The sequence below is a fragment of the Talaromyces amestolkiae genome, assembly GCF_001896365.1.
Source record: "Talaromyces amestolkiae strain CIB chromosome Unknown scaffold18.1, whole genome shotgun sequence".
NCBI classification, from domain to species: Eukaryota; Fungi; Ascomycota; class Eurotiomycetes; order Eurotiales; family Trichocomaceae; genus Talaromyces; species Talaromyces amestolkiae.
This window is the reverse complement of record NW_024468054.1, coordinates 391146-406426: the sequence shown is the minus strand read 5'-3', so window position 1 is coordinate 406426 and position 15281 is coordinate 391146. Positions and strand designations below refer to the sequence as shown.

Sequence of the window (15281 nt, the reverse complement as noted above, 5' to 3'; positions counted from 1 at the left end):
GGCCCTTTTACACCTTAGCCTTAATTTCCCGCACAGGCGAATTCGGCTTCCCCTTCGTGAAAAACGCACGAATATTTTCAAAACACTCTCTCTCCGCCTTCATGAACGCAGCATCCGTCAACCCACCCAAATGAGGCTGAACAATGACCTTATCACTCTTCAAAAAGTACGGATCAGGACTAGGCTCGTTGACAAAGACATCAAGACCAGCGCGAGCCACTTTTCCGCTCTCAAGCGCTGTAATGAGGCTGGGCTCGTGGATAACGGCACCACGGGCTGTGTTGACGAGGAACACGCCGTCTTTCATGGCTGCGAACTCAGCGGCTCCGATTAGATTCGTTGTTTCGGTGTTTAAGGGGCAGTTGAGAGATATGACGTCGGCAGACCCAAGAAGTTCGTGCAAAGTTGAGCAGTAGGTGGCGTTGTACTTGGCCTCTTCCTCGGCAGGGAGTTGTCGGCGGTTGTAGTATTTGATCTTCATGTTGAATGCGAGAGCCTTTTTGGCCATATACTGGTTATTTACGAATTAGTTAAACTGTAAACAACTGTGAGGCTATGATCATAGTCACCTTTCCAATAGCTCCCATACCCACGATTCCGAGTGTCAAGCCCCCGGGGTCACGACCCGGTACCAAGCCAGCGCCTGATCTCCATTCACCATTGCGAGCACTCCTCTCCGCATTAGTTGTATTCCTGAGCGTGGCTAATGTCAAAAATATAGCCATATCAGCAGTAGCCTCCGCAACAGCATTGACTGTATTACAAAACCACATTCCCTTAGACGCCATCCAATCGACATCGAACTCATTGAACCCGGCACTCGCAGACGTAATGATCTTACAGTTGGGGACCAGATCCTTGAGTAAGTCCTCATCAAAAGGCTCGTAAGGTGGAGTGCCCATGCGGATAATGAAGGCGTCAATTGGACCATTCTTTTTGATGTCCTCTGGGATCATCTGCTGAGTCTCAGCGCGGTTGGTGGCGGGCAGTACAGAGTAGCGAAATTTTGTCTCGAATTCCTTGAGGTACTCTTTACCCACGAATTTGGGCTCGCCTAGGCTCACGACTCGTGGCTTTGTTGATGTAATGATGGCCATTGTAAAGCTCAGGCGGGGTGATGAGGAGCTATATCTCGCTGTGGACCGGGGTGCGTATGATAGGAAGATGCAATAGATGTAGGAGGAAATGAGTACTATATGAAGTTTCAATAGATATCGTATAAAAAAGACAGAGTATTTCGTAAGGATTATTTGAATGCGATATCGTACGATCTGTTCAACAACTAAAAAAATATAGATCGACAGCATAGTAGCTATGATCACGGCTTCCCCCGAGATACCCTATCTTCCTCTTTTCCACACTCGGCATCTTCCGTATGGGCCCATACTCGACTTCATGATTCGCCAGTCACTGGTATTCGCCGTTTCTTAGTGACTTTTCTATGTTAAGTGAAAGTATTCTACGAAAGGATCCTCAATATCTTCAGGTGACGTTTTACTGGGCGCAGAAGCTGAATCTCAGCATTTGAATATAAATCCGTTACGTGAATACCAAATTCCTTGCCTCGAAAACTAATCGCACCCCTTTACGACGCAAGAGAAGTGATTTTATTATACAGCCGTAGAAATGCTCGAATCAAAGAAAATCGCCTTTTGTCTCCTTCAAGATGAGTTGATACTCAGGCGCAAATTGCATGTACATGACCTCAGGCGTACCCGTACCCTTCTTGGTGTATTCGGCCTCCTCATGGGAGACCAAGGTCTTGGACAGGCCCGAGACAGCACCGCCGACGTTGGTCGGGGCCGTCGACGATTCGACCAACAGCTGGGTATGGCAGGCACGCTCGAGTGCGATGAAAAAGGCCGCAGCCTCCGCTATGGAGCCCCCGCAAGTGAGGATTCCATGGTTCTGCAGGATGATATTCTTTTTCCGTGGCCCTAAAGCGCGTGCAATGTTGACGCCTTCTTCCGGGGCTAGCACAACGCCGCCAAAGCCCGCGTAGACGGAGAGGTCTTCGTAGAACATGCAACTATCCTGGTTGAGCATGTCGATACCGCGCCCAAATGTGCTCCACGCTCTGCCATAAGGGCTGTGCATGTGGCACGCCGCGTGCAGGTCCGGACGTGCCTCGTGAATTGCTCGATGGATAATGAAGCCTGCGCGATTCACGCTTGCGTCAGCGCCTCCGATTCGATTACCTTCGCGGTCGATGTGCACCATATCCGAAACTGTGAGCACACCAAAATGGACGCCATACGGATTGATCCAGAATGTCTCTGGTTGGATGGGATCTGGGACAATGTCAGCAATTGTCGGAATCTGCCGCTATATTGCTCCTCGATTCGTCCTACCTCGTAAACTGATATGCCCGCTAGCACCGTCCGCAAAACCGAGTTTTGCAAAGATGCGGAATGCACCGGCCATCTGTTCCAGCTGCCATTTTCTCTGCTCTAGCGGAGTTTCCGGCCAAGGAATGTGATGCAGCGGCCTTTCAGGCGTCTTGAGGGGCTTGGGCTTTTGCGACGCTTGAGTATCGTCTACGGCAGATGTTGCTGTTGGTGACATCTTTGGTTATTGAAGTGAGCTGTGCGATATATTGTCTAAGGTAGTCGTGTCGAATACGTTCTTACTCATCCCATCTAGATAAACAATAAGATCTACTCGCAACCCCACAAGACCCCCCAAATGGCGCCCCGCCGGGTCGAGCCGAACAAAAAGGCGGGGGATGTGGAAGGCCAGGAAACATCCGGTGACTCGTTCACTGGGTGTAGTGGTCGGTATCTTCCGCAGCTGTTGCAGTGCTCCCAAGTCAATTCAGCGAATTAATGTTCGTCTCCGCTTCGAAATCTTTGATGCCCTGAAGTAGCTCCTGAGCCAACCATTGTGAGTCTCCTGACGCAGAAACGTGATCTAAAGTCATTATCCAATCCTGTAAAGGTATATCGGGACCTCCAATCTGCTCTGCAGCTCCATAACCATCTGCAGTTGTAGAGGTGTCATACACATTTGCGGGAATATGTCCACCACCGGTTGCATTCTCAACAAAACCGCCAGATGGATTCGTTCCAGTCCCGGTATCACCGCCGCCCATTAGAGTCGTCACTGTCGCCAATTCCAAGCTCTCGCCGCTTATTGCGTCCCCACTATTGCCACAGATCATGGTGATGGTGCTCTCAGACAAAAGCTCGAAAATATCACGGTACGAGCTTGCCTCATTCCAGCGCTCGGCGATTATGATAAGGACTGTTGTGCAGGCCATGCATGTCTGGATGACAGTGCTCTGTCGTGTACGCTTACGGATGTAAGATGACTTCCATAGGCAGTAGAGGTATGTCAAGCCGCCCAGAAACAAAATGTGCAAACTGCCCCATGTGAATTGGATCTGTGACCGCTGTGATTGGTACAGCCTCCGGTACCCAAGGCACATGTGTCGCGCATGTGTCGCGCAAATCTCAAAGGCACGGTCACGGGCGTCAGGCTCACTATTTTCCTGAGAAAGCGAGTCCGGCACTTGAACAGCAGGTTCTGAACTGTCGATGATGTAGTGACGATAGAGAAGTAATATGGAGTAGTGGTAGGCCAGTCCGAACCAGTCGTTTGAGGCAAACACCGATAGCGGGCGAGCGTGAAGGTTTTCCAATTTATCKGGAGATGTGGCCCGCCACTCTTCAAGTTCCTGGCGCAGGGCCTCAACTGGAATTTTGTTTGGACATGGGACGCTATCGCTTTCACGGTGTGACGTAGTAGGATATAGGTTGTTGCGGAACTTGGACCATAGTTGTCGTAGCTTGATAGAATGGAGGGCACCTGTGAGTTGGGTTGGAGGGTCGGAGGAGTTCTGCCTCGGCAGCGATAGCAAGCCGTCGCGTGTGATATATTCGTCGTCGATATCCAAAGGTAACTACTTGATATTAGCATATCAGCAAGAGGATATGTCGATGGCAGATATGGAATGCAATGGGATACCTCAACGTCAATAGCATTATCTGATATGCCTGCCGGACGACCAAGAATAAAGGATGCGACAAGATCAATGTCGTAGGCAACCCAGAAGCAACGCTTGGAAATTTCTTTGGTTAGTGTATCGACCGAGTTGCGATATCGTTCGATACTACGATGATAGCCTAATTCGACGCAATGCCGCATGGCCATTCCGGATATCTTCCTAAAATAACATGTAAGCTTTCAACCAAAACCTCGCATAGTGTACAGAAGATGGGTAGCAAAGAGAGAAATCATTTCTTACCATAAACTGGCTCCAGCCTGAGATCGCACAGAATATACTGCACAACAAAGCATTGCTTGTATAGACAGTAGGTTATCCATGTCGAGAAGGTGGGCGATATAGTTAAGGGCCATGGCGTAATATCCCTGGGAAAATTGATTATGTGATTAGATCATTTCGAAGAGAACCGCTTATGATATTGATGGGAATAATCGCACTCACTTCTGCTGAGTCAACCTCACTAAGCCCAACTGCTAGAGAGCCGATTGCGTAAACCTGAGGGAGATATTAGTGAAAATCAGATAGATCGCCCCCCTTTCATATATCTACGCTAAAGGGGAACGAAGAAAAGGATATGCCGTACCATAAGCACGAAGAAGAGCGACGATTCACTGGCAGCATTAATGTTGTTGCGCAGGCTAGCTTCCAAGCACTCCTGTTCCATGGCCCTAAAAGTCGGTTGGTGCAGGAAGGGATACTGCGGGTGGATATTGCTAAAGTAGGCCTCAGAGAGCTTCGCCATCATAGCTGCGTTGGGGAACCCCTGGTAACGAGCAGTGACACGGCAAGTGCCCGAGTCGCTCGTGTTGCTATAATGCGAGCCCGTTCCTCCCCGACGTGGTAGACGTAGAGTGCTACTAACGATGCGCGAAAAGTGGACTGCAGACGAAGGTCCAAAGTACTGCGGTTCACGTCCAGCAGCGCCGAGGCAGAGAAGTGCTACCTCATTGCTAAGAAGATCATTTTCGTGAGGCTCTGTTGACCGCACATCACTAATAACACTAATCGGCGTGTTTCCAGAGACCCTGTGCGGTTGAACAGTGGTAGTAGTAGCGCTAGTGGCAGCGCCTCGAGCAACATTAGCAGTAAGATTAGAGTCCAGTCTATCGGCCTGTTTGGGGTGCTGCGAGTGGCCAAGGTCTCCAAAGTGGTCAATAGCGACCTCTGGCCGTGCTTCTTGTAAAAGTCCCTCCAAATAGGCCACTCGTGCTTCGAGAGATTGCACATAATCACGCGGGCGGTGCAAGCCCGTGGCAGGGTCTTCGACCAAGCAATCTATAAATCGTCAAGTGAGCACGAGCGAGCTGGCACAGACATGAATAGTCAGCCACACACATACCTCTGTCGGTTTTGGTACAATTACTGCATCTAGGGGTCAAGCCGTCACACTATATAGTATATGGTGAGAAGGTCTAGTCTAATGATCTCCGCTACTCCTGCCTTGGATGGTACCTTGAGTTTGCGCTGCTTACAGTTCGTACAAGCCAGCATGGTTCGCTCGCCCATTTTCGCCCGCTTTGCGGGGTAGGCGTGGGATGTCTGGCGCGCCGCGCTCATGTTGGCAAGCGGTTGTCCCTACTGTCTTGTGAAAGTAGAGAGTTATAGCCTAGATGATGTTTACAGAGCGTCGTTCTTATCTGCGGAGAATGCCGAACGCTGCCCGAGGCCTCCACAAGAACTAAAGTTTAGGGTGCTTTACCCACCAATGACAGCATTAAAATCACATCCTCCGATCCCTATGAGGGTAATCGTGGGCCATTTGCATTTTGTTAGCCCTAAGCGCTTCCCACCATTGTGAAAGAAGGATAGGTTCTATAAAAGAGGTGGTCAAATGGATACGACATAGAGCGCTGAATGAAATACCTAGACAGCAGCCTTTCGTGCATATGATACAGAAGCTTCATGCTGCCTCAGCGGCGTCTTTAAGCTGTTCGGCTTCACCGCCGTCCTCTTCGCCTGACGATGCCATGTCTGCATTAGCGGCAGCTGTCTCTGACTCCTCTTCATCAGCAGAGTCCTCTTCGTCATCCGGTCTAGCCCTTTTCTCGGCACCCTTTCGTTGAGGAATGACCTGCAAAAAGGCTTCACCCCAATCTCCAAGCTCTAACCATCGCATCATGATTTCCGCAACGTGATTGGTCGCCAAGACAGGTCTCGAAGCCATGCGCAGGTATTCTCCAATGGGCAGTTTTGCGGTTTTCATGCCCTTTTCTATGGCTTTCTGATAGCAGACTCCTTTATGTACGTTCTTGTCTACCAATCCACCGATTATATATGTGCTGTACGGCTTGAGCTCGGTCAACGTATTGGGACTGTCGCTGCTCAGGTAGATGACTTCTCCATCCTCAGGCGCAAAGTCTCCTTTGTCTGCGAAGACACCTGCCAGCTGCCCACCATGAGATCCTTTCATCCTTTCCTTAGCCTGCTCAGCTGCATGCGCAAAATCTTCTGGCATAAACTTGATCCCCCTCCAATTCTCATGCATTTTGCGAAGCACTGTATCAAAACGCTCTTTCAACAACTTGTCAAAAGAAGATATCACCAAATGAGACCTATAAGGCGCCTTTGAATTATCCGAGTAAGCTCGTGTGATTTGCGAGCCGAGTGAAATCCGCTGCCGGTCATCCATCAAATGGTCCCATCCACAATCAATCACCAATGTCATGGGGACAAGAACTGATCGCTTTTTCTCAGGAACATTGCCTCCATTTTCTTCTATAATGTGTTGCCATTCCTCCCTTTTGCGTATCTTGCGCTGTTTGTTTTTCTCTTTTCGTTGTTTTTTGCGCTCTTCTTTTTGCTCATCCCACCTTGCCTGTCTGAGCATTCGTTTTTGTTGTCTTTTCGACAGAGGGACTGCCTGCGCTGTACCATGTTCTCCTGTTGCCCCTTCTTGCTTTTCGTTATCATTAAATTGCTCTTCGGGTTTTTCGGCGGTTGGCGTCGATTTGATCGTTTCCTTGGAAGTTTGCTGGTCTGCGACAGCGGGCTCGTCGCCAGTTATCAATGCCCCGGACATCATGGGTTCGCCATTCTCTGCCAAATGCGATTCAATGCCATCTTCATGCTCCGTCTTCTGTAGCTTTCTCGGTCTTTCTTCTTCCTCCATGGCGTCGTGCTTGAAATTAACTGCGAATGACTTCAAACGCGAAATAAATTTGTTGCAAGAATTGAGTTGATTAAATTGTCCCACTTTAACTAAGCTTACACCAATCACATTGCGATAATTCTGGACAATCACGTGACTACTCAACATCATCCCTTCACCTTCCCGACCACCACCGACCGAGCCTTGACTTCTCCAAGCATTGAACCACATTTCAAGGGTTCATATCAATCCATTGAAACCAGCAAAATGCCGCAGGATATGCCCCCCGCTGGGGGCTATCGCCCTGTTCAGTACAAGGTTCGTCACTCCCACCGATCACTTTGACAAGCATGCACAAACTCGATCGTCTCCATGCTAACGGTCAGATGTGAATTGTATAGCGCAACATTCCTGCCCGCGGTTTCAAGCCTTTCACCTACCTCGTTGGCATGCATTTGATTATGGGATATGGCTTCTACAAATATTATTACGGAGTTCGCGAATTGAAGTATGTGCCCACTTCCGCATTTGTCGCGACTACCGACGTACAAACCGGACGGATCTTTAAATACTGTTTCAGCGATTGGATAAAGTGCTCATGATGTTTACTTCTTTAGTGAACTCGCCCGTGAGAAGATGTGGTCTCGTATCCACCTTATTCCCCTCCTTCAAGCCGAAGAAGACCGTGACCAGGTCCGTCGACACTTTGCCGATCAGGCTCGTGAGAAGGAGCTTCTCGGCACTGAGACCAGCCCATACCACTCTGACAGGTGCGATATATTCCTTTGCCTTGAATTTAGACTATCTTCAGGAGATGTTAACAACATGTTCGCAGATTCGTCCGCCCGAGCTTCACATATACCCCCAGCAACGTCACTCAATAGTGAACTCGCAAAACCTCAAACCCAAGAACACCAACCCACAGGAACATGCACTGCAGGATATTTTGAAGTACTCTCTGCAATGTATACAGTTTGATTCGTGTTTCGTTTGTTACAATTATTTGTAGGTTTTCAACCATATGCCGTAAAGAAATATGATTCCATTTCTGCCGGTTTCGGTTGAGGGACGCAGAACCCACGCAAAGAGGGTGTGGATGAAAGATGTACATAACTTTTAGAAGGTTGTTTTGATAAATGAAAATTGGGTTCTGCTTTCTCAGTCTCTTTGCATTACAGCTAATAGGTATATGTGGGACGAAGTAGGCTTGGTAGAAGCTTCTAATATCATACAGCAACCATGACTTAAGGTAAACATCAGATACCACTTCCTAAGATTTTGGACATGTGCATCTCCTGCCGAAATTGTCTCCCTCCACCTATGTTGCCAAGTCCTCCGACTGAACCCGGTCACCTTCTGGACATGTCTGTGGAACATATTTTCCTGGATAATAGAAGACAGGCCGAGCCTCGTTGTCAAAGTCTCCTTCCCAGTTCTTATACTGTCCCGATACCAAAACAGGAGTGATGCGATCCAAGAGTTGGGCTTGCGACAGACCGGGAGCTTCCTCAAAAATTTGTCCAACGGCACCACTTCCTACATTGTAGCAATAAGGCTGCTCAGAATCATGTCCGATATGACGTGACTTTTCACTTTCTGCAGGACTCTTTCCTTGACCCACGTTGTACCATCTGGTGACGGTCATAATCAGTGACAGGTGTTGGCCGACTAGTCGTTGGACGCACATGTGGAAGTTGAGCTCAGATCAGGACACTCGAAGCACTGACTTTCTGATAGTCAGACTCCCTTCGGTACGATATCTAACGACGATATATGGTTGATAGTTCCAGTACTCGTGTCCAAGCCCACTTCCGCTAAATAGATCTCTGCGGTCAGATTGACACAAGGAGTGTTGTCGTCCGTGTTATTGAAGGGGTATCGGAACGGTTGGTGCTTGCATATATCTCTCAGAGCCATAATAGGAACAAATGCATATTTGTGACCACCTGGGAGTAATTAACGCAGTTCTGGGCGCGTAGGTGTAGAAGGTCTTCGGGCTCTTCCCTATCGTCATGGCTCGCAGGAAGACACCAGGATTACAAAACCCCGCGGTCTCCCAGTCACTTCAATGCCCTCGGGAAAGATCATCCAGAGTAATGCCATAGCCTGGCCCAAGACGATGCTTTTCAATCGCCAGTTGAAGATGCAAGTACTCAAACTGATAGCTATGCGTTCACTGGTTCCATAGAGCAATGTTGTCAGACGCTGGACGAAGGATCGAATGTTTGAAGTAATAAAAGTATCCGGGAACCGAAAGTTGGATTCAAGAATTCTTCTCGATCTTTACTGTGCCTGGTCTTGAGGGTATGCAACGATTCTATATCAATGATACTATAAAGGTAATGACAGGTCAATGCCAGAGAAGCCTTGCTGTTGGGAATGGATCTAGGTGGTTCCTAAGCGTAAGAATAGGTTCGTCGGGAAGCTGGCAGAGATGACTTGATTTCTATATAAAGTGAATACATGGCTCCGATCTTGAAGTCAGAGCGCTTTGATTGTAAGTAACCAAGATATTGAATGTAGTGCATCAGGAAGTACCTACATATATAGGTACCAGAAAGAAAAAGTTCCGAGTAGGTACATGTAGGAAATGGATTGTTGATTTCAGGCACGAGGGGAATCTCATTTATGTAATAGATTCATCACTTGCTGAGTCATTCGAATCGCAAAAATGAAACTAGTTATCCAGTCATAGCATATCTATCACTCAATAGATCGATTCAGATGTTCGAGGCAGCATGAGGAATGGCTCCGAGGTAGCACATTGTCAGGTAGAGTGGACATTCGTTCATGGTCAGTCGGTGATGACTGTCTAGCCTGAGTCATACCACACGTCTAGGAACGAGCTTAAAAGGATAAGAATACATGGAACAAAGAGGATAATTGATCGTGCATACAGCTGTACAAGTACATATCTGACAAACAATATGTATGTTATTTACCGTCAAATGTAGACATGTTAGGGCATGGGACTTAAAGGAAAATAACTGTATAAGCAACTCAAAAACAAAATGTGCTTATAAGGGGGGTTTTCGCTATAGAAGCAAGTATGTCACCTGACCTCAGCCACAGACCCACCTGACCTTAGCCCAATCAGTCTTAGCTTGTCAACGCTTGCTTCGTTCATACATCCATCGGGCAGCTCCATTTTTGTAGAGCTCTTTTCACCTGTATAGTTAGCTCTGGGGTTGAGATCCGAATAACGCTTGCTACAAACGGTCACGCGTTGGAACTTCCCGTATTTTGCTCTGGGAATCCTTCGTCAGACTGAACCGGAGGCAACCAAAACACACCAACCGATATTTTGATCATCGAATAGCGGCACTGCGCGATTTTTAGGATATCTATTCGATTCGCAATATCCAGCACACGACGTAAGTCTGAAGGAGGGAGACGAAATCCTCTCACTTTCTGGACATCTTAAATTTGTCACGCGTTTTTTCGGACTCAGATTTCGACGGAGAGAGTCCAGGCGTTGAGCCAATCTGACCGCGACCCACCAGCTATTTAAAAAGGCCAAGCCCCAGTCAAAGCAAACGCTTTCGTCACTGACCAAACAGTCTGTTTTGTCCACAATAAACCAGATCGGGAAGCTGCAATTTTGTAAAATCAGCTTTTTACGGAGAGGCTGAAGTACATTACGAACATCCAGCAGGACAATTCGCAAACAGCGAGGGTGCGAGGAAGGAAAGGGATCACCAAAACAACAACAGACGGGAAGGCACCAGGGCACACGATGATGCCAGCCGTGCAGTTCTGAGAGCGGAAAAAGAAAAGGAAAGGGAAAAAAGACGATCTCGCTTGTTTCCAATTATCAGATTCTGTACCGACAATCGGCCATGGCTACAGGTGGTCAAGCCACTGCAGACGGCATGGCCGACATCATCCATGCTCTGGAGGTCTCCCATAGTCCCATGTCGTCAAATGCACTGCGTGCGGAAGCCCTTCAGTTTCTGGAATCAAAAAAGCAAGATGAACACGCGGCGCGTACTGGGTTCTTGCTTGCCTCGGATATCAACAACTCGCCACTAATTCGGCATTTTGGATTGTCCTTGCTTGACCACGTTCTTCTTCATACCGGGTTTGCTTTGCAGAGCAGTCAAATCATGGAGCTCAAGGAGATGATCATGGAACTCTCTCGGCGAATACAACAAACGGATCCGAGCTACTATCGCAACAAAGTCGCCCAGCTTTGGGCCGAGGTGGCAAAGAGGAGTTGGGGTATTGACTGGAACAGTATGGACCAAGATTTGTTCAACTTGTGGAACGCTAGTGTTCTTCATAAAGAGATCGTGCTGTCAATCCTGGAAACTCTTTCAGAGGATATATTCTACCGAGAGGACACCGCATCGTCTTTAAGGGGCACGGATCTGAACAGGGCTTTGGTCGAAATATTCACTCCACTCGCTGTGTTTCAAGAGACGTTTCCGGAAAGAGAAAACCACCGACAGGAGATTCGATATCTAGATGACGGATGGCTTTCGAGGATATGTATTCTCATCGGTGAATGCCTCGGCAGCGTCAACAACTCACGCGAGGCCAAGGATTGCACTTTAAAAGCCCTCGCAGTACTAAGGTCTGCACTGGTTTGGTCGATACCTAAAGCTATCATAACATGCGATATCGTTACGGCAATATGCCGCAGTCTCACTTCACAGAACGAACATATCCTTCTGGTATTACTCACCATTCATAAAGTTCTGACAAAAGACTAACTTGACTGTAGGCCGCGATTGAAGCCTTGCATTCTTTGTACAGCAGATCAAATGTCGACGTCGATGAATTCGCCCCCTTGGTAGAGCAGATCTACAACGTGAATCACCTGGCACTGTTGAGACAGTTATATGAGTGGACAGCTGTTGATGCTGCAGACATTGACGAGACAAGATATAATATCAGTAAAAAAGTCTCAGAGGTATGTCTAGAATCGCTCTGTTTGAAGCCAATCCGTTGCTAATCTATCTCCTACAGCTGATGTCTTATGCAGCTGCCTTTTTGGAGGATAAGGATCTTGATTTACAGAGCGCTACTGGAACCGACATACCTTTTCTTTTTGAGTTTCTTATAGAGGTTCTACGGCACCAGAGTCTGACGGTCTCAATTCCGGTATTGCATTCCTGGTCACGACTGCTCACAGCGGAAAGAGTAGAGCAAATGGACTTTGTTACACGTTTGATTGCACCATTGTTAGAGATCTGCACTCAACGGCTAGTTCGTTGGGAAAACCTCCCAGAAGACTCAGAAGATCCCACAATTCTATTCTTGAACGATGACATAGATACGATCCCGGAACGTCACGCATTTGTTGGCAATTATCGCCGCTATTGCTCTACAGTGATAGAGGTTATCGTTCAGAAACGGCCTTACGAAGCCATTCCACATATCCTTTCTGGCGTAGACCAGAACCTCAACAATCTCTATAGCGGTGTTCAGCCCTTCAGTGGTATGTTCAGTCACCTCAAATCAGAGATTTTTGCTAACATTTAGACAGTCGCAGCGTTTCAAAAAGCATCGTTTCCACTTATGCGCGCTGATACTCAATTCTCTGTTGTCGAAGCTACCCTCAAGGGCTATCAAAAGTGGATCATAGCACATGGCCGCAGCCCCCAAGAAGACGTAAGGCCAATATTGTAAGTATGATATTGTATTTACTAACAATATACATAGGAACAGCAGCGAACTCAACTCGAGCAGGCGATTGAGAATTGGGCCATGAGTTTAATGCAAAGGAATTTTGAGGTAGGCCGTCATCAATTGGATATCAAGACACGCGATGCTCATGAGCTTCTAGGACCCCATACTCAAACAGAGAGTCATAAGACTCGTTGTTGATATATCTTCAAAGGCTCTCGACAAAACACCAAGTTTTGCGTTGAAAGTTTTGGAACATATTTTGATGACCCATCTCGAAGAGCAGCCGCAATACCCAGCTTACTCGGATGCTGTCAGAGAACTTCATAGTTTGGCGAGTCATGAGTTGCGTAGGCTGTCAATGCGTTATGCCGATTACTTCTTTGTGAGTACAAATAAACGATGATAGATGAGCTTTGCGCTGACATTCACAGACGTTCTACGATGTGCTAGAGCCGAAGATACGGGAGATTGCGGCTGCGCATCAATTAGACGACAAGCTGCAGACTGAGCTCATTTCGGTCTTATTGATCATCACGTAGGCCACCACTTACTCGAGACATAAATTCACTCATTGCTAACATCATATCTAGACAACGTACAAAGAATGTTGATCCTCATGTTCGCGAGGACAGACTCAATTCTTTCATGGAACCCGTTCGAACTGCTTGGCAAAATGAAGAGTTTAGAAATATGTCGTCTTCCTTTAATGGATTTTGCGAGCTACTGGGTCTAGAGAAAGTAGGCCCATACATGCAAAGCAAACAGGCAGCAAGTATCGAAGATTGGTCGGCTGTGTCGTTGGATACTGTAGGAAAAGATATTCAAGCAGAACTTGCTCGACGGTTTCAGGTATGCAAACCCAAAGAATCCAGTCATATGTCTTTCTAATGTTTGAGAACAGCAACTCCCTTTGCGAGGAACCAAAACTTTGCTTGCAGTATCAACTGAGAAGCTCAAGCGGACTGATGCTGCGTATGAACTTGGTTGTGCTCTCTGGCGGGACGTAATCCCTACCATTCTGCCTACGTTATTGCAGTTGATTGGGTATGTAATTCATGATCCTTGGCTTTCGTCCGACTAACATGATTTAAGCCATGCACATGCCTTTCACAACCCCTCGAATTGGAGCAGCCTTTCTCAGGATATGAGGGTTGTAGTCGGTCGGATACTTATGGATCGATTTTGGCAAGCCGGAATCTCTACTGGAAGCCGAGATGACTTTTACACCAAGATCACTACGTCGAAAGCCACATTAGAAGGGTTTGCCTCTTCAGTTCGAGGCAAAGTTCGAGCTGTACGAGAGTCGTGTTACTCAATGCTATTCAGTATGAGTCGACTTCGACAATATTTCTACGGATTTGAGGAACTACCAGGACCCTTGTCAGAGGCCCTTTTCAAGGACTCGACACATTTATCGTCACATCAATTTTCTATTCTGCTGAATATTTCTCGTTGTCTTATTGATGACTGCCCTGTCCAATTCCGTGAGCAATTCTTACCACCAATGATCAGTACCTTGTTCAAGCAAGTCGACAAAAAGGTTACTGAAGAGTGGGATAATATTGAGCAACGTAAAGCTGGTCTTGTTGAGGGAGACTTGACTGAGGAAATGAAGGATGAAAGCATCCTTCGGCAGTTGACCTATTCGGCGGTCATCATGGTGGCTAGTCTTCTGGACCCTCAAAGAGGTGGTAAGTTTGAAATCAACGTACTTATACTCAAAGTCTTGCCAACTAATCTTTCAAAGATCCAGATGCAGCTACTAGCGATGATCCAAGCGCACCACAGCCGCCGGTTTCGCTGGAAACCTCCATGAGACACTTTGTTCTCTCTAATCCAACCATATTAGAGCCTGTCTTCATGTTCTGCACCCATGCTCTACGCATGCGAGACACGAGATGCGGCAGCATCATTACCAGAGTTCTTCGCTCTATTCTAGTCGATTTTGCACCTCCAGTCAACACACCTACAGCTGTTACCATTCGAGAGTTTATCTCTACAGAAGTCCTTCGCGCATGCATCACTTCCGTTCATGAGCCGTACTTTGTCGATATGCAACGCGACCTTGCAACCCTCATCGCATCAATATGGGTGCTATACGGCTCCAGCACATCCACACCGCGCTCCGTTATGCTAAGTCTCCCCGGCATGAACGAGCAGCGCGTATCTCAAACCGAGACGGCTCTTATGAGCTCAACATCCGGCCGTCAACAACGCGCCCTTGTCCTTGACTTGCTCGAAGGTCTACGCGGTGTCAGTATTTCAGAACAGGGGAAGATTCTCGGTACAAGAGAAGAGCGTCGCAAGGCCCGTAGCGCTATGCAACAGCGGTACATGTCAACAGCTCCGGCGGACATGGAGGGGCAACAAAAAACAAAAGTCAATATTGACGATGGACCTGATCTTGGCGGTTTAGCGGACATGTTTGGTTGATCGTATACATTTGGTCATGGTCATGGGTGAAAATGGGGAGGCTGTTTGGTAAAAGCGACGGGTATACAGGTAGCATTACTTACTTCATTGGCCTACAGAACTACATAAAAATAGATCCTT

The 15281-nt window shown here is 47.6% G+C and overlaps 6 protein-coding genes across 6 annotated transcripts; 2 read left to right on the top strand and 4 right to left on the bottom strand.

The window, feature by feature from the left end:
* Positions 1 to 7: 7 nt before the first annotated feature.
* On the bottom strand, positions 8 to 1097 carry BHQ10_008205 (uncharacterized protein; the record flags this gene model as incomplete). Its single annotated transcript, XM_040880985.1, has 2 exons — positions 8 to 511; positions 570 to 1097. The coding sequence occupies 2 exons, from the start codon at positions 1095 to 1097 to the stop codon at positions 8 to 10; spliced, it is 1032 nt and encodes a 343-aa protein (XP_040736707.1).
* A 538-nt stretch (positions 1098 to 1635) lies between these two features.
* On the bottom strand, positions 1636 to 2565 carry BHQ10_008204 (uncharacterized protein; the record flags this gene model as incomplete). The annotated part of the gene is made up of 2 exons (XM_040880984.1): positions 1636 to 2291; positions 2352 to 2565. The coding sequence occupies 2 exons, from the start codon at positions 2563 to 2565 to the stop codon at positions 1636 to 1638; spliced, it is 870 nt and encodes a 289-aa protein (XP_040736706.1).
* Positions 2566 to 2809: 244 nt separating this feature from the next.
* BHQ10_008203 (uncharacterized protein) lies at positions 2810 to 5563 on the bottom strand (the record flags this gene model as incomplete). The annotated part of the gene is made up of 6 exons (XM_040880983.1): positions 2810 to 3901; positions 3967 to 4165; positions 4247 to 4371; positions 4448 to 4501; positions 4590 to 5281; positions 5479 to 5563. 6 exons carry the CDS (start codon positions 5561 to 5563, stop codon positions 2810 to 2812), a joined length of 2247 nt encoding a protein of 748 aa, XP_040736705.1.
* A 343-nt stretch (positions 5564 to 5906) lies between these two features.
* BHQ10_008202 (uncharacterized protein) lies at positions 5907 to 7115 on the bottom strand (the record flags this gene model as incomplete). Its single annotated transcript, XM_040880982.1, has 1 exon — positions 5907 to 7115. One exon carries the CDS (start codon positions 7113 to 7115, stop codon positions 5907 to 5909), a length of 1209 nt encoding a protein of 402 aa, XP_040736704.1.
* Positions 7116 to 7361: 246 nt separating this feature from the next.
* Positions 7362 to 7978, top strand: BHQ10_008201 (uncharacterized protein; the record flags this gene model as incomplete). The annotated part of the gene is made up of 4 exons (XM_040880981.1): positions 7362 to 7412; positions 7496 to 7602; positions 7712 to 7864; positions 7930 to 7978. The coding sequence occupies 4 exons, from the start codon at positions 7362 to 7364 to the stop codon at positions 7976 to 7978; spliced, it is 360 nt and encodes a 119-aa protein (XP_040736703.1).
* A 2955-nt stretch (positions 7979 to 10933) lies between these two features.
* BHQ10_008200 (uncharacterized protein) lies at positions 10934 to 15161 on the top strand (the record flags this gene model as incomplete). The annotated part of the gene is made up of 11 exons (XM_040880980.1): positions 10934 to 11770; positions 11821 to 12009; positions 12066 to 12537; positions 12586 to 12710; positions 12762 to 12833; positions 12886 to 13110; positions 13160 to 13263; positions 13319 to 13577; positions 13630 to 13772; positions 13821 to 14419; positions 14476 to 15161. 11 exons carry the CDS (start codon positions 10934 to 10936, stop codon positions 15159 to 15161), a joined length of 3711 nt encoding a protein of 1236 aa, XP_040736702.1.
* Between the last annotated feature and the right edge of the window lie 120 nt (positions 15162 to 15281).